The sequence below is a fragment of the Barbatula barbatula genome (genome assembly GCF_947034865.1).
Source record: "Barbatula barbatula genome assembly, chromosome: 3".
In the NCBI taxonomy this organism is placed as follows: domain Eukaryota; kingdom Metazoa; phylum Chordata; class Actinopteri; order Cypriniformes; family Nemacheilidae; genus Barbatula; species Barbatula barbatula.
This window is the reverse complement of record NC_136764.1, coordinates 7462154-7486352: the sequence shown is the minus strand read 5'-3', so window position 1 is coordinate 7486352 and position 24199 is coordinate 7462154. Positions and strand designations below refer to the sequence as shown.

The window sequence follows — 24199 nt, the reverse complement described above, 5'->3', positions numbered from 1 at the left end:
TGTGCATAATTCATCAATTAACAATTTATTACAAGATTTTGTAGTCTTTCATCAAAATGTAATAACTTCTTTCACCTGACATGCATACAATCATATTCTCTTTTGGTTGGTCACATGACCAATATAAATGTTTATTATCATCCAAATAATATTATCTTGGAAAAAATGAAAGTGATACTTCACCCAAAAATGTTAAGAGTTGTTTCAATTGTGTATAAATGCCTTAGTTCAGATGAACGCAGAGAAATATATTTGGAAGAATGCTTACAACCAAACAGATCTCACCCCCATTGGCTCCCATAGTATGAAAAATGACTACTATCCTTTATACAGATTTCGAAGGTGAGTAAATGATGAAAGAATTTTCATTTATGGGTGAAGTATCCCTTACTGTGTGTTCACACCGAGCGCGAATGAGGCGTCAAGCGCGAGTGATTTACATGTTAAGTCAATGCAAAGACGCGATAGACGCGCTTGCGGCGCGAATAGCGCGAATGACGCGAATTGCGCGAATGACGCGAATGACGCGAATTGCGCGAATCGAAAAATCTGAACTTTGGCGAAAATTTGCGCCGCGTTAACCAATCAGGCGCCTGCTTGAGTAGTGACGTAGACGACGTAGCGAGCAGAGGCAGAAATACAAAATGGAGGACAAGCTCATCTCAGTGTGTGGACACCCGGAGCTATATGATACGTGTTCATAAAAATAGGAATAAAAAGGATCTTGCTTGGAAGAAAGTGAGTGAGGAGGTCGGAGAATCCGGTAAATTGTAAAAACATTTTCGTGAAGCGAATTTCACTCGCGAATGACGCGAATAGCGCGAATGACGCGAATGAAGCGAATGACGCGAATGAAGCGAGTAAACACAAAATGTTCAAGCGTCAAACTACTCGCGAATAGCGCGTTTTTGACGCCTCATTCGTGCTCTATGTGAACACACAGTAAAAGTGTGTTATATCATCACCAGTATAAATGGCACAAGTGATGTGTAACCGGGAAAGTTGCGAGCGTACCTTGGAAGAGATGTGATCTTGCCCCACTTCTCGATGCAGAAGCGTCTCAAGCCGTTGCTCCCGCGCAGGGCGGTGAAACCCTCATAAGGCACACTGGAGGTGCCCGTCACAAACTGCAGCAGTCTCAGTCTCTGTTCATTATTGAATCGCTCCACGGCTCCCCAGAACCAACGGACGACGATGTGCCCGTCATGATAACCTGAAAGAGCGAGTTCAGCACTATCTTTCCCCATTTAGAAAGATAAGTAAACACGTGAGTGTGTGTGTGCTGACCTCCTCTGTATTCCGTGTTGTTTCTCCAGTCGTTCAAATCGATCTCTGCCGTTCCTGCAATAACCAGCTCCAGCTCTCTGGCATCAAACACTGACACCAGACGAGAGTCCACTACCTACACACACACAGAGGTCAAAGGTTCATAATACTCCATAATAAACAGGCAAGGATAAGGAGAGAGCAAATGAGTTGATCAGCATGTTTACCTCATAGAATCCTCTGACGAGCGCTTGTGTCTGCTGTACCACACCTCTCTCCACCCTCCACTTCACCATCCGCTCGATGTATTCCTTCTTATTCTTCTCTGTTACCTGCATGTGTGTCCCACCGGATTTCAGCTCTCGCTCCGTCACCTGACATAAACATACACACACACACACATGAAATATAAAACACTGTTAATCACTTTTTCATTAACAGTCCCTAAATTGGTGTATTTTTATTACTTGTCAAATATAGATTTTACAAGCATAATAGGGAAATGCTGGGCACAAACATTCCAGCTGTCAGTGTCGGGTCTCTCTCACCTGTCCGAACACTTCCTCATTGACAGTGAAGGTGAGATCCAGCACGTCTGTGATGTCATTGTCCTTCATCCACTGCAGACTCTGATGAAACTCTTCGTCCAGATACTCCAGATCGCTGAGATCTGTGGCTCTGCAGACCAGTAAGCATAAGAGCCAAAAACTATGAGGATTATGATTAAACTTCTCTCTTGTGATGTATTTGTCAGATATTTTGCCAGAAATAGCTCACTCGATGAACAAAAGGACAGGGGCAACAATTAAACATAAATGTAATATTATACAAATCATCTGACCCCATAATGCCATGACTGGCCAATCAGAATCAAGCGTCATGCAGTAATGTGTTAAATAAATGATGGGTATCTGTTTCACTCACAGTCTGAGCAGAGCTTTATAAAACGGACGGGTGAAGAAAGCATCCAACAAATACTGATGAATCAACACCAGGCCTAGAATTCGCCCGCTGAACCGGAACCTGCAAATCACATGTTATAAGAAATACTTACAAAAATACAAATAACGTAATAAACATAACATAACGCCATAACTAACTAAAAGCTAGACCAATTATTTCTTTCACCTAATGGAAATTTAGCTCCTATAGCAAACAGGAAATAGACTCTCTTGACAGGAAGTGTAAAGCATCATACCATTCTAAGTGGTTCTCCACGAACGCAGACATGGGGCTGATCTGCACAGTGTACGTGTCGTTGGCGGAGTACTCAAACAAACCGTAATAAGGGTTAAACAACTCCTGAGACAACAGGAAGAAGAACTCTCGTGACGGTCCGCTGTAGTCCAGCCTGTACACAGACAACATATTATGAATGTTCTGTTTGTTAGCAATGTGTCTCTACACCACTCTGGAAGTAAACAATGCTGATCCAATGCAGGTCTCTAAAAAATGTATATCTGAAACTAGTCATATGGATCAACAGAAATGAACCTTTAGTCCCCCATGAAGTGTAAACATCACGCTAGATTGTATTTACACAATCACATCAGTTGATATTGTGCGAGTCTCACCCCTCTTCTCCAACAAAAGTGATGTAGAGTTTGTTCCTCTGGAGCTCTTTCCGTGAGTAGGCCATGACCTGATTAAACGTTCCCTCTAACAGATGGTCTCGTCTGACAATCAGTCTACAAAAACAAGATCACAGCACGGGTGTATTTCAAGTGTTCACTTCACAACGGTGTTTCAATAAGTCTCTTTCTGTATTTCTAATGAAAGAACACACTTGATCTTGCCGGGACCCTGCCCGTAACCTTTGGCCTCCAGTTTCCTGTAGAAGTTACGTAGTTTGGCTTCAAAGTCTCTTCGGTAGGGTGCTGGTGCTCGAGCTCTCTGTGACCCTGGTGAAGAGACAGACGGTCACGAGTCTTGTTTCACGACTGATATCAGATCGTAAGTGAAACATCAATCATTGGAGAAAATCTGTGATGGATCAATAAGACTGACTGAGTCACGTTCACAGGAAAACGGTTTGTTTGCTTTGAGAGCAGACAAACAGAAGGGACAGACGGCTGTACGTATGTTAAAGTTTTATCTTCCGTATTCTGACAACTTTTCGGGTGAAACGGAATTTCAGGCGTGGCTTTCAGGCGATTTGATTGGATGTATAAAAACAGCCGATGCATTTTGAAATGAAGCTGGGAGCAGACTGACAGTTGAAGGGGAGGAGTTAATGGATGCTCCGCCCAAGCCGTCTAATTTACATCATTTGAGATGAATGGTCACTACAGGACGGAAGTGCATTTTCTGATTTTAACTGAAGATTATGAGGGCACATGGATTTTAAGAAGAGAATGACCCATATTGGTAAGCTATTAACAATAAACGCTGCAATATTTTTATTTCACTGGGACTTCTTTTGCCTGGACACAGACCCATGACAATCTAGGAGTTTGATTTATGGGAATCAAAGACAAACAAAGATGTCTACATGCGCACTTTAAATTTGACATTTTCTGATATTACTACACATGCTCATGTGGGTTTCATATGCTTTGAAAAACTCTTATTGGGTTATACAATATATAACTAATTTAAAGGGAAAATAACACAAAATCATTGACCCACATACAGCAAACATGCAGAGGTATAAAGTTGATTTATAGGACAGAAGAAGGAGAAAGTGAGCTCAGGTCTAACTATTCACAGGTAACAGGTTTGGATTGGTTTGGAGGGATAAAACTGAAGTCCTGAGAGCGGCTGACCTGGAGAGCTCTCACCAGACAGACAGCAGGCTGGAACGAGAGGAGTTCTCTCAAGAAGTCCTTCATGAGAGCAGATCAAAGCGTGGGTGAATAATCTACAGCTGGGTTATCTTTTCGATCATCATTTTCAGTCATGGAGGATTGTTAAATTAACAAACTGTTCTGCCTGTGGTCACGACAGACTCACCTGGAGAGTTCTGTGGAGAGGAACCGGGCGAACAGCGAGGTGAGAAGTTGAACCCCGGGTGAAATGATGCGAGAGGAATGTAAGACATGATCTCCTCCTCAAACAAACTGAGAAAGCAAAGCGCACATCATTGAGACAGATCATTGTTTTTATTGTACTTGTCCTTAAAACATTAATCGCAAATAATCTTTAGGCTTTTGCTAAATTTCCAATCTGAATTTCTGCACTGTAAAAAAATACCTGGTTGTCTTAAAATTTCGAGTTAATTCAACTTAAATATATTAGTCACCTCAATGTGAAATTCATTGAGTCAGCTAATATTATTAAGCTGAACCGTTTGTCTCTGTCTCTTCACCAACAAAAAAACTACAAATAATTAGTGTTAACTTTGACAGTTCGTCATGTGTCATATTATTTTCTGCAAAGCCGTGGAGATGCTTCACCTCAACAGTATGACCAGGTCAGCATCGCACGAGAGCTTCTCTAGTCTCGGAGTGCCTTCAGTCCGGATGTGATGAACCTTTTCCCTTCACACACACACACAAACACACACACATCTGTGAAAACAAACTCTCAAACGACTGCTGGCGTATAGAAATGAACATCACGAGAGAGGACAGTACTTGAGCGAGTGGTTTCTCGCGAGGGACGGCTGTCGCTCCTGTAACACCTCGAAGATGTTGGGTTGCCGTAGAAACACTACAATCTTATCGTTGTATGCTGAAACAGATCAAATATACTTGATGTCACTACATAAACAGAACAGTGATATACTGAATATTTACCAGACAGTATTTAAGTGATGGTTTTGTTGTTGAGGTAAATATAAGCAAGACTATTCAAAGATGTTTATGTTGCTGTTTTAATTCGGCCTGTTAACTTTAAAGGAGTAGTTCACAAAAAACACACGGACATGTGGGTGAGTGAATCTGAATTTCATGAAATTTTATAGGGAATTTCTTCTTTGATTCAGTTTTTAATGTTTTAGAAAAGATGTGAACATTCTGGTGCTTATAGAGACATACAGTAAACATTGATGTTATGGATACCATCATGGCTGAACGAGTTCATCTTTTTAAGTTCTGTCTGAAATGATTGTGTGTTTAGGTACAGTATGTAGTGTATGAATAGACCTAATGGGACGGGCTCCTGCTGGCTTTGGCTTCGTATGGCTGCTACCAGACTGTTTCCAGGCCTGGCTAACAAAGACACTCCACCCCGTGTGCGCGACACTTCCGATGCCTGGAAATAAACAAACACAAAAATAATGGATGTAATAAATCTTGTTGTATATTGTAATAGCCATAGCACAGTGTGAATGTTTTACATTTTAATGTTATTTAACATCTTAGTAGTGTACAGTAGTGTAAATTCAAGAAGCAACATCACTTGTCAGATCCAAAAAGTATAAAAATACTTGTGATGCACTTCACCCAACAAACCCAACACAAACCAAGGCAAACCCCAAAAACGGTTATATTGGATGGTTGTGTGTGCGTTTCTGACCTCTCCTGCGCTGTAGCTGCGCAGTCTCTGCAGGTGCTTGCGATGCGTCAGGTGGTTGGGCAGTCTGCCGTTCTGCAGGGGGATTCTGGGATCAATGAAGGTTGTGGCACGACTGTTGTGATCTACAAAGAAAGACTGCAGAGGAAGAGAGGAGACAGCTAAAGTGTTTGTTTGACAAGTTTAGCGGTTTATGAACGCGTCCGGTACCTTCCCCTGCGGGTCCGTTTTGATCTCCCAGCCCCGCGGCAGCTCCAACTGAGCATCAGTGAAACGGTTCAGGAAGGTCACCAGGTCGCGGTTGTGCTGGTAGCGTTCGAAGTTGCGAGCATCACGGCGGATCTTCAGGATCATGTGTTTGAGACACGAGCTGTTGGTGAACATACGATATGCCCCCTTTAAAAACAAAGAGAAGGTTATGTTAGCATCCATCCATACATATTTTGCATCCATCTTTCTATCAGTCCATTTATCTATCCATTGAGGGAAGTGAGCTGGAACGTAAAAAGCATTCAATTGTGTTGGTGCAGCATAAACTCACATAATTAGCATGAAGCACCGTGAAGAATTCTGGGTGAGTGATGAACTTGACCGCTGGACTCTGAAGCAGCAGTGTGACTTTCTGACAGTGACCTGGAGAACAGGGAGCATCTCTCCTCAACTCTGACACACAGAGAGAAAGGAAGGGGGAAAATGAGGGACCTTTAGAACATGCTATGGAACCAGAAAGAGACACCTGCAGTAAACAGCAGAACAACGATGATCATGTCTTTAAGGCTGACGTGTGTGATGTGGATTACCGCTGGTCTGTGGAGGCGAGTCAGTCTCTGTGTTGGCCGTCCTGTCGTTGCGGGGGCTTCCAGATTCCTCATCTCTCCTCTCTGTGGCCATTGTCCTCTGGATGGTCTGATATCTGATCAAAGTTCACGTGAGCATCTTTTTAAAAGTACAAATCTTTCGCTTCTTTACCGTTACTGAATCACTATTGGTGATTATTTTAATAGCTTTTTTGAAAAGCTATTTTATAACCATTAAATAACCATAAACAGACAATCTTTTATAATCATAATTCCCCTTGATATTTATTCTAGTTTATTTTTCTTTTCTTTACTCAGTCTTTGTTATTAACAAAAATAAACTGCTGATGCTGCATAAACCGGCCCGTCAAGCTGTTTACCTCCTGTTGAGCTGCTCCATCTGCTGGACAGAACCGGACCTGCGCAGGCCATCCGGTGTGGCTGCAGACGTGGGCCGTTGCCAGGTGGTAGACCGGTTGATGTGATCAACGTAAAACACACGGCCATGGCTGTCGATACGCGCCTCCCAGTCTGGGCAAACCAAACCAAAAACACGCTTGTTATACCGTATATAAATCAATGTTCATTGCAGTCATTCTGTTTGTCCCGTTTGCCTTCATTTAAAATGCCATTATTCAAGCATTTGTAACACGGTTCAACTAACTAGTTTTTTAAATTTTCCCCCCAAAAAAGTTCAGCGCTTCTTAATAGCAAATTTGCATGGTGGACCTCACTTTCTATGTAAAACTTTACTGCTGATTTTATCTTACACCAGATGTAAAGCTTTAAGACCTCAAAGCAAATCTCTGTTCAAATTAACACTTACGACAACACAGACTGATAAAGCAAGTGTAAAAAAAGAAAATTGTATTTATATAAAATGGGGACGTCCCAAAGAAACGTAGGCTGGTTCACACGCACAGCAGTAGAAAAACAGCAGACGTGACAGACAGATGAAATGGTGTGTCTTTGAAAGCACATGGTCATGAGTGGGTTGTGTAGAAAGTAATCTGTGTAGGAATCTCAGTGTGGGTAAGTGAGCGTGATACTGAAATTGTTGTAATTTTACTCTCTTAAGCTTTGAAACATTTTGGGGACATTACAGGCATGAGTTTCAGAGTGACATTTTGCTCATTTTGAAAATGCCATGTCCTCAGTGCCAATACAAAAGTGGGTTGAGAGTCGACATTGCACAATATCGCTTCGAGTAACTCTCGTTCAAGTCCCGGCGTGTGATCATTTCAAGACTCCTGTTCCCCTCACCGCATACGACTTCCTGTCATTTCTCAACTGTTGTATCCATTAAAAAACAACCCATTAAAAAAACCATAAACCCTTTTTTAAGAATATGCAGTGTGCTGTGTTTTCTAAATATGTACACATATATTCGATTTGCATTTTATTACTATATTAATACAATTCATCTTACTCTTTCAGTTGTAGTTTATGTTCAACAAAAACATTTGCTCTGGTCATTATTTTACATTTTGCTCTTCCGTGGCACCTTCCCATGATCTGTGTGTGTGTGTGTGTGTGTGTGTGTTTGTGCGTATGGGGTTAAACGTGGGAACTCACTCGGTGGCAGCGGCTCATCTATGGTGGGGTAGTGATGCGGGTCGGGCCGCAGGGCGGGTAACTGACTGACTGCAGGGTGATTACAGGGCAAAGGACAGTCTCCTGAGCACATCACAAACATGTTTACACACACTTCTGATTAATAATCTGTGTATCCATTAAAGTGGTCACGTCATACAAGAATGCATTTGAAAATCTCTCCCCGATCCACCCAGACCAGATCTGAAAAAACAACCTATTAAAAACCACTATGAGAACATCAACAGATGTCTACAGGAGTGCCCAGAAGTGATGTTTAACTTTGGAAAATCACATATTTGTTATTAAAGGTCCAGTCAGTGAAATCTAGCAGCAAGGTTGCGAATTGCAACCAACCGCTCACTCCACCCCTCCCTTTCAAAACACTACAACGGCTGACAGAACATGGCGAATTACATGCGAGGGGACCCGCGGTGTATGTAGATAATATCTTATAGAAATAGCTCATTCTAAGTTAATAAAAAACATAACACTTCATTGTTCAAGCTCTTCATACACCTATGTATAGCTATGTATATTATATTGCATTTCTATCAATAGATCAACCCAAAAATGACACACTGGACCTTTAAGGATCTAATTTAATGCTACTAGAATGTAAATTGAGCTTTGAGAAGAAATTACAGAAACCTAAATAAGAATACACAATACATGTGTAAAGGTTGCGTCCAAACAAGATACAAAATATAACCAAATATAAATAATGGATACAATTTTAATCAATGTTTGCTTAATTTCTTGTCAGATTTTTGTTTTGTATAATCAAATAAACCCATAGCTTGTTCCCTTATACACCGTAGTTTGCCTTTTTACCAAACAATTTTAAAAAGTATCGTGTCAACATTGTCATTTTGATGCTCTAATCTAACCCAAGGTGGCTAAAAAACTACAAATAATGTGCAAAAATGCCCTCTGGACATCACTTTTGGCCACTAATGTACATTTTTACGTAAATAATTCATTTAGGATGTTTAGCATGTAGGAACAGGTTAAGTTATTTTATAAATAAAAATATGCTTGTATTGTTGGTCATCTATCAAGCTTAATTTATGCTTTGAATTGTTTTTAGAAGAAACAAGGAGCTCTTTGACAATTACCAAAGGCAGTAGCAAAGAAACCAGCCATTGAAAAATTAATAAATGTTGACATAAATAACAAAAAAACATCACGCTCACTTCTGCTGCTTGGTCCAGCTGCAGATGATTCTCCGTTACCCATAATGCTGTGCGGGCTCTGGACGTGGCTGTCAGGTGCCTCTTCCCACTGACAGCTTCCATCTCCCGGCTCTCGGTTCTCAGCCCCTGCCTCTGATCCCGCCATGCCGTTCACCCTGTCCAACTCATCGTCATCCTCCTGCGATGAAAACACAGTGCTCTCCGACCTACGAGCGCTATCTAGAGACGGCGCCCGCATGGGTCCAGTGGTCCTCTGTGCCATATGACTGCAGCAGGGAACCGGACTCAAATCACCTTCACTTTCCCCTGGCGACCTATGACCTCCGACCTGGCCCTCAGCCCCGAGTGGCTGTCCTTCTCTATCGAGCATCTGAATGAGATCAGAGAGGCGCTCGTGCGAGCGACTGCGGGGCAGCGTCCTCCGCGGGCCATTGGGTGTTAGTGCCTGAGCCTCTGGTGCCGCACACTCTTCCTCATCTTCATCTTCCTCCTCCAGTCCCTGCGGCCTGTTGGGTCCGGGTCCGTCCCCCTGGTTTTCAGGTTGGGTGGAGGGCAGGCTATGCAGAAGGTGGTGTATTCTGATATAATGGGAGCGCGGAGTCTCCGGTTCTCCGCAGGCAGATGCGATGACTGTCTCCAGCTCCGACACCGGAAGCGAGCACGGGCGCGTTTTCCGTCGAGGCGTTGTTCTGATCCTCAGCGAACAGCCTTCTTCAAGATCCACCTCTGCTTCTTCCAGGACTGATTGAGGGTCAGAGTGTCCATCCTCTTCTACAGTCACAGGAGTTTCTGAAGGGTCTACAGGTACATCATCAAAGGCACTGTCAGTCTCCGCCTCCTCTGGGTTCCCCTCTTCTCCCATCGCATTTGTCTCACCTTCTTCCGTTTGTTCCACAGCTCTTTGTTCATCTGCACCGTCCTGACATCCAACAGGTTCCACCTGCTGCTCCTCAGGCTCTGGTTGTATCTGCTTCCCACCCTCCAAAGGCTCGATCTCGGCTGCGTCAGCTGCATCTGCGTCAGCTGCATCTGCGTCAGCTGCATCTGCATCAGCTGCATCTGCATCAGCTGCATCTGCTGCGTAGCTGGGCCCAGGTTCCACATCCATAGGCATCTCAGCAGAAGCTGCATCTCCGTCAAACGGCAGTTCTGGGGCCGCCTGGTCCAAGCTCATGGTGTCTTCTGCCTGAGGCTGAACCTGAGCGTCACCAGCCACCACCGGCTGCTCTGTGCTGAGAGACATATCCTCATCATCTGCACAAAAGACAGAAGCAGACAGAGATTGGCATATCAGTATCATCTGATAAAAATACCTTCGTATTGTTTTGAGCAGCAGCTGATGTTAAAGGCTGATAATATAATTCATACATGTGGTTGGGCCAGAATATCAGATTATACAACAGTTATTTCAGGTCCTGCAATTTGATCTGTCGAATACTGATTTTCTTGTAGCATCCCACATTATAGCATTCTGTGTTTAAAATAACAGACGTGTACTAGTGAATATGTTGTGTTGAGGACTTGTTCTACGTTGACAGTAAAAACGGGAGGTACCTGGATGGATAGAAGAGGTGATTTCAAATCTGAATTGTAGCTGACCGCTGACGTGTTCTGTCGGAAGCCTCCGACCCAGCGTGTAGCTCACCACACGATCCCTACGCCAAAAATCACAAATGTTCAGTGAGCGAAAATGAAATGAAGTGACCCCGTAATCTTTTATATTTAGATTTAAACATTAGGTAGATGTTTTTATTCAAGAGACTTACAGTGCTTTCAAGCTATATATTTTATACATTATATGTTGCTTGGGAATCAAACACATGACCTTGGAGTTGCTAACGCAATCGAGCTACAGTCAGGAACATCAATTATTTTAACACATTAACCTATAATATTCAGAATAAAGTCATGAGGGGTAAAACCTTGGCGATAAGTGCGCAATTATCGGCCCGGTGTGGACAAGCCTTTAGGTTGTGTTCATTTATGTTTTAAACAGTGCTTTCATCCTTTTTGATCAATGAATTTCAATGCCATTTCTAGTTGTTTATGATGGATTGATAAGGATGTTTAAGAAAGGATGTTCATGTAGATGACTGGGTAGGATTTTGATTTGTAAGTTCAATATTGTATCTTTATTGTTCACTCAACAGACACACTCACAGCAGAAATATACAGCTGATGGAATATTTTATATTTTAAAATCGATTAATTTATACTTAAAAACTTTAAGTATATGACTTTCCCAGGCTTGAATAAAATCACAATTGTGTCTAAAGTACGTACCCGATGGCATGCTTCTCCAGTAATCTCTGCACTGGCATGGACAGCTTCCCCAGGAAACGCTTTATAATGGGTCGACTTTTGGCAAACTTGTCCTTAACCTCGATCTCCAGCACATCCGTTGGCAGAGACACAAAATTGAAGCGCTACAAAAAAGAAATACAGAGATGAAGAAAATGGTGAAAAAAATCCCTGTTTTTTTGTCGTGGAGGCATCTCTTGGCCCTTGAATCTGCTCTGTGGTCCTACATAAGCAGAGAACCAAGAAGAGCAAACCGACTGGCAGTGCAAACCACACAACTGTCTCCACACTGAACATGAGGTCAGACACAGAGTCACCACCCATTTGTTAAGATTGGCACTGCGATGTTTCCTGCTCAGCTGTGATGTCCGCTGTGCCAACATGCCAAATTGCTCTCATAAAACTGGGTGCCACTTGTGTGCCCTTACATGCTTGCTTATAAAAGTGACCAAATGCACGTTCAACACACAAGAACTCTTTTTGAACATGCAAAAGTTAAAAGAATATATTATTCATAATGTTTTCTCTGTACGAAGCACTGACTGTAACGAATGATGATTGGCAGTATTTTCTGTGGCCGTGGTGAGCATTACACTTTCCTCTAGTGGTTTCACACGTGTGTGTGTGTGTTTGTTTCACATACCTCCCTCTGCCAAACGGGATTGATGGTATTGCAGACGATGCCCGATCTCTTCTCCTGGCCGTGGTGAGGCAGGGCAGGGAAAATGCTGTGTTTCCCGGGGTGAATGGCGATCTTCAGGTAGGGGTCGGGGTTGAAGAACATGCCTTTCTTCAGTCCCGTGGCCTGGAAATCTGAACACGCACACGCATGAATGTCACCATGACATCATATTGCTGCCTTTATTACAGACACAATCCTTCTAAAGCATCCAGGGAATGTTTCTTTCTCAAGATCTGGGAGCCTTAATTATTACACCACAACATTGCAGCTAAAGAAAGGCCGGCCAGAAAAAGCATCATAAAATCCTCTTAATGGGTCTAGGAATGATGTCAGTACCACTGTATCGATCACGTAAATACAATGATTTGTCAAAATGGTAAGATACAGTAAGGATACCATCACAATACATGTGTAGCATGGTACCACCACAGAACGTTCAGTATGGGGAAAACGAATTGAAGTAAACACACTGAACAGTTTTTATGGGCCGTAAGCACTGGATCAATAATCACATCTCCAGGAGACACTAAAAATAGACGACACATAAATATTGATAAAGCTTAATGATCTACTGTCTGCTTTAAGCCTGAAGTAGAGTTTTCTTTTCACGCGTACGCGAGGGACAGCGAACAGTGTGAGTGACGCAAATTTCGTTATCAGAATAGTACACGCACTGCCAGAATTATGTTACCTCGCGTACATAGTACGTACAGGTCCCGCCCTGGCATTCCATTTCTTGCAGTAATTAGTTTAACCACCAGGTGACAACCATTTCCCGGGAGCATCGATTCAAGGTGGCAGAAGAACACATTACCCTGTAGGTCAGGATAGGTATTGCAATATGTCGTAATGCGTATGCGTCAAAGCCTGTATGTACGCATATGATTCAAAGTATACTTTGCAAGGCTGTGAATTTGGCTGTACGCGTAGACGTAAAAGTAAAAAAAGAAGTATACCATAGGCTCTACACACACACACCTGAGAGAGAGAAGCTGATGAGTCTTCTGCTGCCTTGGCTTTGAGGAACATCATCTGTGGTCACTGGTTTAAACACCTTACAGCAGAAGATGTGTAAAAAATATGATTTTCATTCATGGACAAGGTTTCATGTCAGTTCAACAAAAGCAATATCTGTTTGAAACATACAACTGGATATCATCACAACATATCACTTCAGTGTGATGTGAAGCTAAACAAAACTTTTCTTATAGTGTTTATTCTAAAAGAACATAAGGTTTTTTTTGTGTTAATTTTGTTTAAATCTCATAAAAGTAGAGATGCACTAATACTACATTTCTTCACCGATACCTGTAGTCTAATATTCAGAACAATATTTGCAGATTCTGAAGATTAAATAAACTTTCTGAATGTAATTAATTCATATAATGACTATTAATATTAAACATCAAACTGGTTATGTTTCATAACATTTTCTGTACATAGAGCAACTATTTGTTGCATTTTCCTGTCCTCTTTTGATTGGCGATTATTGCTCAATATATCGGTGCATCTCTACAGGAATGAGGTCACAGCATTACAACAGTGACATTTTAATGTTAGCAGTCAAAATTAGGACGGTCCCCTTTCACAAAAACAATGATGCTATTTACAGTCAATTCTGTTTGTCATAGTCTTCACGCCATAAATTCATCATGTGGAGTTCTAACCATGCCATCTTTTTTATCTAAACATACAACGGCATTTGCCAGTCAGGTAAAAAACATCAATAAAGTCTCCGATGCTTTGGCTCTGTGGTGTTTTCACATCATAGCTCTTTCTGTCAAACATGTCAACGTTTGCTTCAACCAATGGTGTTAAGCTTTTTTCCAGCAAGACGTTTAGCAAGGAAATGGACTTGTTTGTCTGAGCAAAGGTGAACGGCTTTGGGAACCTTTTCTAAATCACTTCAATGTTAAGAAAGCAGAGATGCATTTCATCTGCGACTGTATTAAAGCATGAAATGATAAACTGAGATTATCTATGGCTTTAATCCTCTGAGAAACAGATGGCACAGACTATTCTGCTCTTCACAGACACTTGATGATACGTGAGGGAAAGATAAAACAATGTAGGGAAGTACATGTCTACTTGAGACTCAAAAATCACATGAGCTGAAATCTTCATTCTGTTTGTTATTCCATAGCTTCGATATGATAACTATTATTCTAAAATGTAAAAAATATAAATAATCAGTAAGAGACGGTGGTGTTAATATGATCATTAATACTGCTCATGACATAAAGATTGTATTCCGACATATACTTTATGACACAAGAAAAAACATGTTCCAAAGACAGCTTTGAAAGTGTTCAATGGTCAGTCACTCACCGGTGCGATGGGGTTCTTAACGGTCACACACGGGGTGGTGGCCCGCAGAGCTCCGCTCAGGCCATGGTAGTATTTAAAACAGATCTTAGTCTCCACTGAAACGGAGCAAAGCACAGAACACAGGTCAAATGTCACAATAACAAACAGAGATGATGTTACAAGGGATATGTGTGCGGTTTCAAACATCTCACAGTCAGTTCAATAATAAGATAAAGACATCCTCAGAACTAGTTAAATAGCTAAATAGTTACCAGAGGCGTCTGACATCACATCAGATTGCATTCTGGGTTAACACACATAGAAAACATTTCCCAGGGCACCAGACACTTCATATAAGATAGTGAAGGTCTTTCAGAGAGAAGCGCTGAATAAAAACTAGGGTGGGGTATCCTAAGAAAATTCCCTGTTAGTATTATTTCACTGTAACTATTTTACTTTAATTGAATGTAGTGTTGCTGACTGTAAGATAGGAAGTAATGTTGAGTAATGTCAATCCATCAATCACACGTGCTTTAAAGATGATGTTTTTACACTCAGTAACACTTGCTCATTTTCCTAAATTAATGAAATATTAAACGTGTCAATAAAATGTTTTATTAAATGTTAACTGCCATACTTTCAACATGCATACATCTCTATTTTATAATGCATAAATAATAATGCACCCAGAAAAGGGTGATATGCAGTTAGAGCTTTCCAAATTACATTTAAGATGCATGAAAATAAGTATTTTCCATCACTCCTGAAATTAACTGCTAAATTTCATGTCACACTGTTTTAAACATTGAATAAAAACATAGAGGTTTTTCTCATGGCAAGACAAAGGAAGTGGATCTTTGCAGCTACAAACACCCACATTTCCTTAAATGACATCCTGTGTGCGGTAAATAAACAGTACACCTGCTGCAGGAAATCATCAGGCCATGACGCTCTTCAGCTCGCTCTCATTCTGACTCGGCTCTGGGATCACTCGTTTAAAGCATCACAATTGACATTTAGTACGTTTACACGCATCATTTCCATTTCTTGCAGGAATTACATACGTTCTACAAAGTAGGAACTGGCCTCGATCTTCCAGACGATCTGACCTCTGTGGGAGCCGTTGACACCTCTGTTCTTGTAGTCCAGAAAGTTCTCCGACAGAACCTCATCTGAGAACAATAAGAGATCGGATTTATCTATTTGTGTAGTACACATAACATTGATCATGACACCTTACATCTGCAGCCAAGAAGAATTAAAAAGCCAGGTTTCGTTTCTTTAAATAGCCTTTATAACATTATGTTTACAAACATTATAAATGTATTATATATTGAAATAACTTTGCTGTTATACCAAGCAAATGTATAAACATGTGTTTTATTCTTTTATTTATTTATAGAAAGTGAACTTAAGACTTTTATATATTTTTTGTACTGGTTTATAACTTTGGTAGTCAAGTTGTCTAGACAGCCATTTATGTACTGGTGTGAAAACAAACATACCAATACAAAGACATTAAAACGTGAACACATTTTAATAATTTCCAAGTAGTCACAGAGCGTGTAAAAAACATATACAGCAAAAATGTACCAAGGTGCAAACAGCCTCTGAGAACCATTATTTTAGCCAGCTGACACAGAAATAAAAATGATTTTATCATTTACTCAACCTTATGTCATTCCAAACCTTCGCAAAAGAAGAACGTTGGTAACCAAACAACACTGAACGCAATAGACTTCCATTGTATGAACACAAGACTAGTGGTGTGAATCGTCACCATTTTCACCTGTCATTGATGCTTAATTAACATGACGGATGCGGGTGTGTTGTCGAATTTAGCAGTTAATGTGATTGCAGTCTCTATTTACAGCTAATTTTGTAAAATGTTGTTTGTTATATCATAAATGTAAAATAACCTGACCCTGCTTGATCAAAGTATGTGGTTTTACTGTTTCAATATACCCACATGTACCCAAAAATAAAGTGTAATATACATGTTTGTGGCATTGTAATATGTTTACTGATCCTTTTTTTAGAAATATCCATAGGATTTGTATTAAATCTATGATCATTGACTGGAATCGAGAGATGGCTTTTTGTCAAAAGTAACGTTTTCAAATATAAGGAGACACAACAAGAATACTGTATTTACAACAGAACAGTAACCATTGGCACGCATGATGTTTAATTGCTTTGTTTAATTTTAATAATCGATTCTTTTTCATTATGCATCGATGCAGAAACGTTATCAAAACGATTAGAACAGTCCCACACGAAACCACTGAGACGTTTCGGTAAATATCTTGTTTGCGATCCACCGATTAAAGAGTCATATGGATGTTTTGAATGACAATTTTTATTTTGGGGTGAACTATACCCTTAAGGCCAATGGCTTTGAGCTATCAAATATTTTACGCAGTAAACAAAGAAAAACCCATCTTACCAATGAGGTACATGCCAATCCAGTCCCCCGCGTCAACCTCCTCCTTGATGTCCCAGCTGAGGGTGATGTCCTGGGTCTGGCCGATGGTGTAGCTGGACGTGCTGACGGTGAGGGTGGAGCGGCAGTGGGAGGTCACGAGGTTGGTATCGCTGGTGGAGCGCAGCACGGCAGCCGCCAGCTCCTCGTGTACGCAGTTCTGAAAGTCCACGTTAGGGAACTGCTCAGGGTTGAAACTGTGCCGAATCGGGTCCTTGCATCTCCGCCTGCCCTGAGAAGCACGAGATGGAGAGGCCATAGCTGCAAGCCCGAGAAACCTGTTTTGGTACAAGTTCTGAGATCACAAGAAAGGGAAACAGGATATATTATAATATCATTATACAAAAACAAGGGCCTGATGCTCTTTTGAAACATATGGTGTGTGAATCCGAGCATGCAAAAAATGGAAAGTACAATGGTGTCCTGGGGACTCGGATACTGCAGTAACTGCAGACTTTTCACAGCCATATAATAAGACCGTGGAAACAGGCGGATCAATCTGTTGTCAACCATTATGGTCCCTAAATTCGAATTTCACAAAAAACAGTTCTTGTGAAACTTGAACTTGTGAAAAATAAGCAGGTTTGTTAAAGGGAAAGGTCAGACATTGCAGGTGCATACACAAGACATGGAGTTAAAATCTGGATACTGTCAGTCTATCAGCAGAGATTCATAAAACCACATCTCCACAGAAAACGCATGGTGGTTACATGTAGAGAGGGTCATCATGCGGCAGAGGGGTTTAGAGAATACCATCAGCTGACCTCCAACTGTAAACACACAACGGCTGATCTTCTTGAAGGGTGAGGAAGTTTACAATGGAAAGTGGTTGTTTTTTTTGGAAATGATGTTATATCTCTATTTGGCTGTCAGAAATTTAGCTGCTGATGGAATGGTGTCGCGCTGAAGCAAATGAAATCTTCCAGCAGGCGCATGTGTTTACAGGAGGAGGAAAGCTTCAACAACGCACCTTGCAATCACACTGACACAGATAAATGAATTGTAATAATTTAAGCCTGGAGGCAGATCCATTAAATAACACCGTGTGTGTGTATATGTTAGTGGGGACCTAAACCTGAATGCACACAAACTCATGGGGACCAAAATTGAGGTCCAAAAGCTTCTAAATCGTACAGAACGATAATTTATGAAAATCAAAAATTGCTAAAAGTTTTCTACGCTCTTTAGGTTTAGGGGTTGGGTTAGGGGATAACATATACAGTTTGTACAGTATACAACTCATTACGCCTATGGACTGTCCCCACGGAGATAATAAAACATACATACATACGTGTGTGTGTGTGTGTGTATGTGAATGTATATGCGTGCGTGTCTCTCTCACACGGGACGGGATACATCAGCATCAGGCTCATGTGTGGCAAACTGAAACTCAAGAATCTTAATGCACTTACATAACAGAGAACACAGGCCTACAGGATCAGATATTTCTACTCAGAATACAGAGAAACAGGATCAAGCCACAATTCTGTCTCATATATGTATCTCCTACATGCAAACGAATAGACTTCAGCACAAGGGCACACTACACAGCTGCATGACTGCATAGCAGTTATAGTGTGGATACTGGGTAAATCAGTCCCCACAGGATTTTGCTGAGATTTTTTGCAATTTCTTTATTAAAATGTTCCTATAAAAATTGTGAGGTTTTCTTTCAGAAAAAGTTAAAAATACTACTTGAAATGTCAAACACTATTGTTCTTCACTATTAATTTAAATTAAAAGGCATGCAGCAGATGCAGGTTGAGGATCTGGAAACCTTGGCCGCTTTGAGTCACCAAGGCACGCCCAAGAGGCCATTTTGACTGACAGGTCAAGCAATCAATCACGTTTCGTTTCATGCCGCTTCATGTTTATGGTTGTGGAAATGTCCCTGCGATAAAAGTGTTCGTATACAAACGTTTCAAAGGTTTACAAGAACGTTTATGCCATGAACCTTGAATACCTTGAAAATCAGCATAGTTGCTGAATGTTCATTGTCACCAATATAAACATGACAGCTTTCTTCATAGATCAGATTTGTGTTGTTTTCAGGCGTAATGTTTAAGACCGTGAAACACACGTCGGAGTCAAAGCCACTAGATGAAAAGCCTGCAACCTTTAGCCATAAAAGCGAAATGTAAAAAAAATGACTAAAATGACTAAATGAAACAATTAATGCTAACGCATTGGCTTCAGCAGAATACAGGAAAGGAGACCAGTTGCTAGTTTTTTAATGGATATCAATAGATGTTGTTACCTGAAATGCTTTCTCCAATTTTAAGTGTTACAGACCCTAATGTCTCCCTATAATAAGAGTATCTCTGCATCACTTTCGGAGCAGGTTTTGATAGAATGCACGGTGTGATGACGTTACATGGTTACGTTACACGCTAAATTATGTGTAAAATCTGCGACAATCTCTACATTTTGAAAGTTGCATCAGATTTTGAGGAGTTTGCTTGAGTATACATTAATTCTGTGATTGCAAAATCCTGCAAGGACTGGTATATTAGGAATGACGTATATTATACACTTTATGTTCATTTTTAAAATGTATGGAATATTCAGGACGATACCAAAATAACCTTTAAGGCTTTTTTAGCTTAAATTATTAGTTTTGTACTGAATAATTAATCTGTGCATGACTGTCAATGTCAACAAATTTCTGTGTTATCTTTCACCAAAAGCTGAAAATGTACTCCAGCGATTTTTCTCCAATGATGATGTCATGTTAGTATAAAGTAACTCCTCCCCTTGAGTTTTTAATAATGTGTATTGTTTATTTATGGTATGTTACTGAATATTCTTTGTCAAATTTTAATGACACAGCTAAAACGAATATTATCATTTGTTTTGGATGTAATGCAATGTGAATACACGATTTAAGATTCCAAAACACTGTATTTTCCACATACCGTGCATGTTTGTCTCCTATTTGCCCCGCCTCTCTGAAACGCGTAGATTTTTTTACAAAGCCCATCGCTCTGAAAAGCGATGATGGGTCAGTTAACCAGTGTGTAGTGATTGGTCGAATACTGCAAGCGTGTGACGGTAATGTAACGCCTTTTAACACATTGGGAACATCAGGTTCCTAAGCAATTGTACTGACAGGACGCCCACCTTACTTGCATATGCATTTGGGCGGTCTTAGTCATATCATACCACAAACTGACGTCTAAAACATGCATGAGCAACTTATAACACATCAAAGACACAGAAAAACACGTATTCGCACCATATGACCCCTTTAATGTTACAAAGCATCATGTGACAATAACGTAGCACACTAAGGATTTAACAATATTATCGATATCAAGTTATCGCCACAGAAAATTGTCTCAATATTATGGTGGTCACATGACTGAATGAAACGATAGATCTTCAGGGCGTAACATAGACAATATTAGCAAAAAATTATAGATGTTACCTTTGTCAAGGTCCATCTGGTGCAGTTATTTTATTTTATAAAAGGGATTGTAAGGTCATTTGACCCATCATATTATAACATATACCTCTAAGCAACAGTTATGATTAGAGGATAAAGATAAGAGGATGCTTATGGTATGTTTCCAAGTCATCGTTTGACATTTTAAATATTGCACCGTACCGTGGATTTTATAACACGGTATTATAGTACAGTGAGATTTTGATATAAGTACATCCCTATATAGAACACTATAGATCAAAAGTTATTCTAGTATTTTTTTGTTATTATTACACACCTGCAGGGTGATCAATTTTTGTGTTGTAAAAACATAAAGTGCTTTTAAAGCAACTATCAAAACTCTTCTCTGTATGTTGCTTCACTCACTGTTTCAAGAATTAAAACTGTGAGTGCATCACATCTTTTCATGAAAACGAATATTCAAATCAGTTCAGATATGAGCAGCATGGCTCTGGAAACTACTGGGCATCACAAATCTATAAATAAACATACTAATAAAATGTTATTGTGAAATACGTTCACACAATACCCCACACATACTCTTCTGTGGAAAAAAACAACATTTGCCTTTACAAGAACATGTGTTTTTCTGTCTTCTGGTGCTGGTTTTAGAGCAGATCAATGGACTGCTAGTCTCAGGTGAATCGATACTAATCCACCCTGTGTCTCTGCCCCACCTAAATGATTTCTGTTCTGATCCAATCCTGAGTAATAATGAACACATGTTCCCCAATCCATTGTGAAAATCAGATGTGTGAAAACTCTTGTGTTTAAGGACAAATTACTTTAATAAGTCATTGTTGTCCTGATAAACTCCCTAAAAATTATTAAAAAAACATGATTCCTCAATCAATGGCCAATCCTGAGATCTAGATTGTAGATGATGGGAGATATACAGGACCAGATATCATCTGATTCATCAACCGGACAGATATATTGATCTATTTATAATTTATAAATATATCTTAATCCGGGTTTATCCTCTAGGGATAAAAGTTGTTGGGTTTGTGTTTCTGGTGTGGGATGAGGTGCACGTTTAGGGTGTATGTGTGGAGTATGGGGTGTGTGTTTGTGTTTCTGATGTGGGATGAGGTGCACGTTTAGGGTGTATGTGTGGAGTATGGGGTGTGTGTTTGTGTTTCTGATGTGGGATGAGGTGCACGTTTAGGGTGTATGTGTGGAGTATGGGGTGTGTGTTTGTGTTTCTGGTGTGGGATGAGGTGCACGTTTAGGGTGCATGTGTGGAGTATGGGGTGTGTGTTTGTGTTTCTGATGTGGGATGAGGTGCACGTTTAGGGTGCATGTGTGGAGTATGGGGTGTGTGTTTGTGTTTCTGATGTGGGATGAGGTGCACGTTTAGGGTGTATGTGTGGAGTATGGGGTGTGTGTTTGTGTTTCTGATGTGGGATGAGGTGCACGTTTAGGGTGTATGTGTGGAGTATGGGGTGTGTGTTTGTGTTTCTGATGTGGGATGAGGTGCACGTTTAGGGTGTATGTGTGGAGTATGGGGTGTGTGTTTGTGTTTCTGGTGTGGGATGAGGTGCACGTTTAGGGTGCATGTGTGGAGTATGGGGTGTGTGTTTGTGTTTCTGATGTGGGATGAGGTGCACGTTTAGGGTGCATGTGTGGAGTATGGGGTGTGTGTTTGTGTTTCTGATGTGGGATGAGGTGCACGTTTAGGGTGTATGTGTGGAGTATGGGGTGTGTGTTTGTGTTTCTGATGTGGGATGAGGTGCACGTTTAGGGTGTATGTGTGGAGTATGGGGTGTGTGTTTGTGTTTCTGATGTGGGATGAGGTGCACGTTTAGGGTGTATGTGTGGAGTATGGGGTGTGTGTTTGTGTTTCTGATGTGGGATGAGGTGCACGTTTAGGGTGTATGTGTGGAGTATGGGGTGTGTGTTTGTGTTTCTGATGTGGGATGAGGTGCACGTTTAGGGTGTATGTGTGGAGTATGGGGTGTGTGTTTGTGTTTCTGATGTGGGATGAGGTGCACGTTTAGGGTGTATCTGTGGAGTATGGGGTGTGTGTTTGTGTTTCTGATGTGGGATGAGGTGCACGTTTAGGGTGCTTGTGTGGAGTATGGGGTGTGTGTTTGTGTTTCTGATGTGGGATGAGGTGCACGTTTAGGGTGCATGTGTGGAGTATGGGGTGTGTGTTTGTGTTTCTGATGTGGGATGAGGTGCACGTTTAGGGTGCATGTGTGGAGTATGGGGTGTGTTTTTGTGTTTCTGATGTGGGATGAGGTGCACGTTTAGGGTGCATGTGTGGAGTATGGGGTGTGTGTTTGTGTTTCTGATGTGGGATGAGGTGCACGTTTAGGGTGCATGTGTGGAGTATGGGGTGTGTTTTTGTGTTTCTGATGTGGGATGAGGTGCACGTTTAGGGTGCATGTGTGGAGTATGGGGTGTGTGTTTGTGTTTCTGATGTGGGATGAGGTGCACGTTTAGGGTGCATGTGTGGAGTATGGGGTGTGTGTTTGTGTTTCTGATGTGGGATGAGGTGCACGTTTAGGGTGCATGTGTGGAGTATGGGGTGTGTGTTTGTGTTTCTGATGTGGGATGAGGTGCACGTTTAGGGTGTATGTGTGGAGTATGGGGTGTGTGTTTGTGTTTCTGATGTGGGATGAGGTGCACGTTTAGGGTGCATGTGTGGAGTATGGGGTGTGTGTTTGTGTTTCTGATGTGGGATGAGGTGCACGTTTAGGGTGTATGTGTGGAGTATGGGGTGTGTGTTTGTGTTTCTGATGTGGGATGAGGTGCACGTTTAGGGTGCATGTGTGGAGTATGGGGTGTGTGTTTGTGTTTCTGATGTGGGATGAGGTGCACGTTTAGGGTGCATGTGTGGAGTATGGGGTGTGTGTTTGTGTTTGTGTTTCTGATGTGGGATGAGGTGCACGTTTAGGGTGCATGTGTGGAGTATGGGGTGTGTGTTTGTGTTTCTGATGTGGGATGAGGTGCACGTTTAGGGTGCATGTGTGGAGTATTGGGTGTGTGTTTGTGTTTCTGATGTGGGATGAGGTGCACGTTTAGGGTGCATGTGTGGAGTATGGGGTGTGTGTTTGTGTTTCTGATGTGGGATGAGGTGCACGTTTAGGGTGCATGTGTGGAGTATGGGGTGTGTGTTTGTGTTTCTGATGTGGGATGAGGTGCACGTTTAGGGTGCATGTGTGGAGTATGGGGTGTGTGTTTGTGTTTCTGATGTGGGATGAGGTGCACGTTTAGGGTGTATGTGTGGAGTATGGGGTGTGTGTTTGTGTTTCTGATGTGGGATGAGGTGCACGTTTAGGGTGCATGTGTGGAGTATGGGGTGTGTGTTTGTGTTTCTGATGTGGGATGAGGTGCACGTTTAGGGTGTATGTGTGGAGTATGGGGTGTGTGTTTGTGTTTCTGATGTGGGATGAGGTGCACGTTTAGGGTGCATGTGTGGAGTATGGGGTGTGTGTTTGTGTTTCTGATGTGGGATGAGGTGCACGTTTAGGGTGTATGTGTGGAGTATGGGGTGTGTGTTTGTGTTTCTGATGTGGGATGAGGTGCACGTTTAGGGTGCATGTGTGGAGTATGGGGTGTGTGTTTGTGTTTCTGATGTGGGATGAGGTGCACGTTTAGGGTGCATGTGTGGAGTATGGGGTGTGTGTTTGTGTTTCTGATGTGGGATGAGGTGCACGTTTAGGGTGC

The 24199-nt window shown here is 41.4% G+C and overlaps 1 protein-coding gene across 1 annotated transcript in view; it reads right to left on the bottom strand.

Annotated features, from left to right (window-relative positions):
• The window catches only part of hecw1b (HECT, C2 and WW domain containing E3 ubiquitin protein ligase 1b), a gene marked incomplete at its 5' end in the record, with an annotated part of 28242 nt that overhangs the window by 3276 nt on the left and 767 nt on the right, over nucleotides 1–24199 (bottom strand). Inside the window, 26 exons of the mRNA XM_079453425.1 lie at nucleotides 1015–1213; nucleotides 1288–1402; nucleotides 1494–1640; nucleotides 1815–1944; nucleotides 2191–2289; nucleotides 2465–2617; nucleotides 2841–2954; nucleotides 3053–3167; nucleotides 4219–4325; nucleotides 4662–4745; nucleotides 4842–4938; nucleotides 5352–5460; nucleotides 5725–5859; nucleotides 5932–6117; nucleotides 6263–6384; nucleotides 6522–6634; nucleotides 6899–7049; nucleotides 8094–8195; nucleotides 9308–10561; nucleotides 10862–10962; nucleotides 11591–11733; nucleotides 12252–12421; nucleotides 13269–13344; nucleotides 14619–14713; nucleotides 15662–15769; nucleotides 17044–17374. Coding sequence (XP_079309551.1) covers nucleotides 1015–1213; nucleotides 1288–1402; nucleotides 1494–1640; nucleotides 1815–1944; nucleotides 2191–2289; nucleotides 2465–2617; nucleotides 2841–2954; nucleotides 3053–3167; nucleotides 4219–4325; nucleotides 4662–4745; nucleotides 4842–4938; nucleotides 5352–5460; nucleotides 5725–5859; nucleotides 5932–6117; nucleotides 6263–6384; nucleotides 6522–6634; nucleotides 6899–7049; nucleotides 8094–8195; nucleotides 9308–10561; nucleotides 10862–10962; nucleotides 11591–11733; nucleotides 12252–12421; nucleotides 13269–13344; nucleotides 14619–14713; nucleotides 15662–15769; nucleotides 17044–17374 — 4556 coding nt within the window. The remainder of the gene's footprint in view (nucleotides 1–1014; nucleotides 1214–1287; nucleotides 1403–1493; nucleotides 1641–1814; nucleotides 1945–2190; nucleotides 2290–2464; nucleotides 2618–2840; nucleotides 2955–3052; nucleotides 3168–4218; nucleotides 4326–4661; nucleotides 4746–4841; nucleotides 4939–5351; nucleotides 5461–5724; nucleotides 5860–5931; nucleotides 6118–6262; nucleotides 6385–6521; nucleotides 6635–6898; nucleotides 7050–8093; nucleotides 8196–9307; nucleotides 10562–10861; nucleotides 10963–11590; nucleotides 11734–12251; nucleotides 12422–13268; nucleotides 13345–14618; nucleotides 14714–15661; nucleotides 15770–17043; nucleotides 17375–24199) is intronic.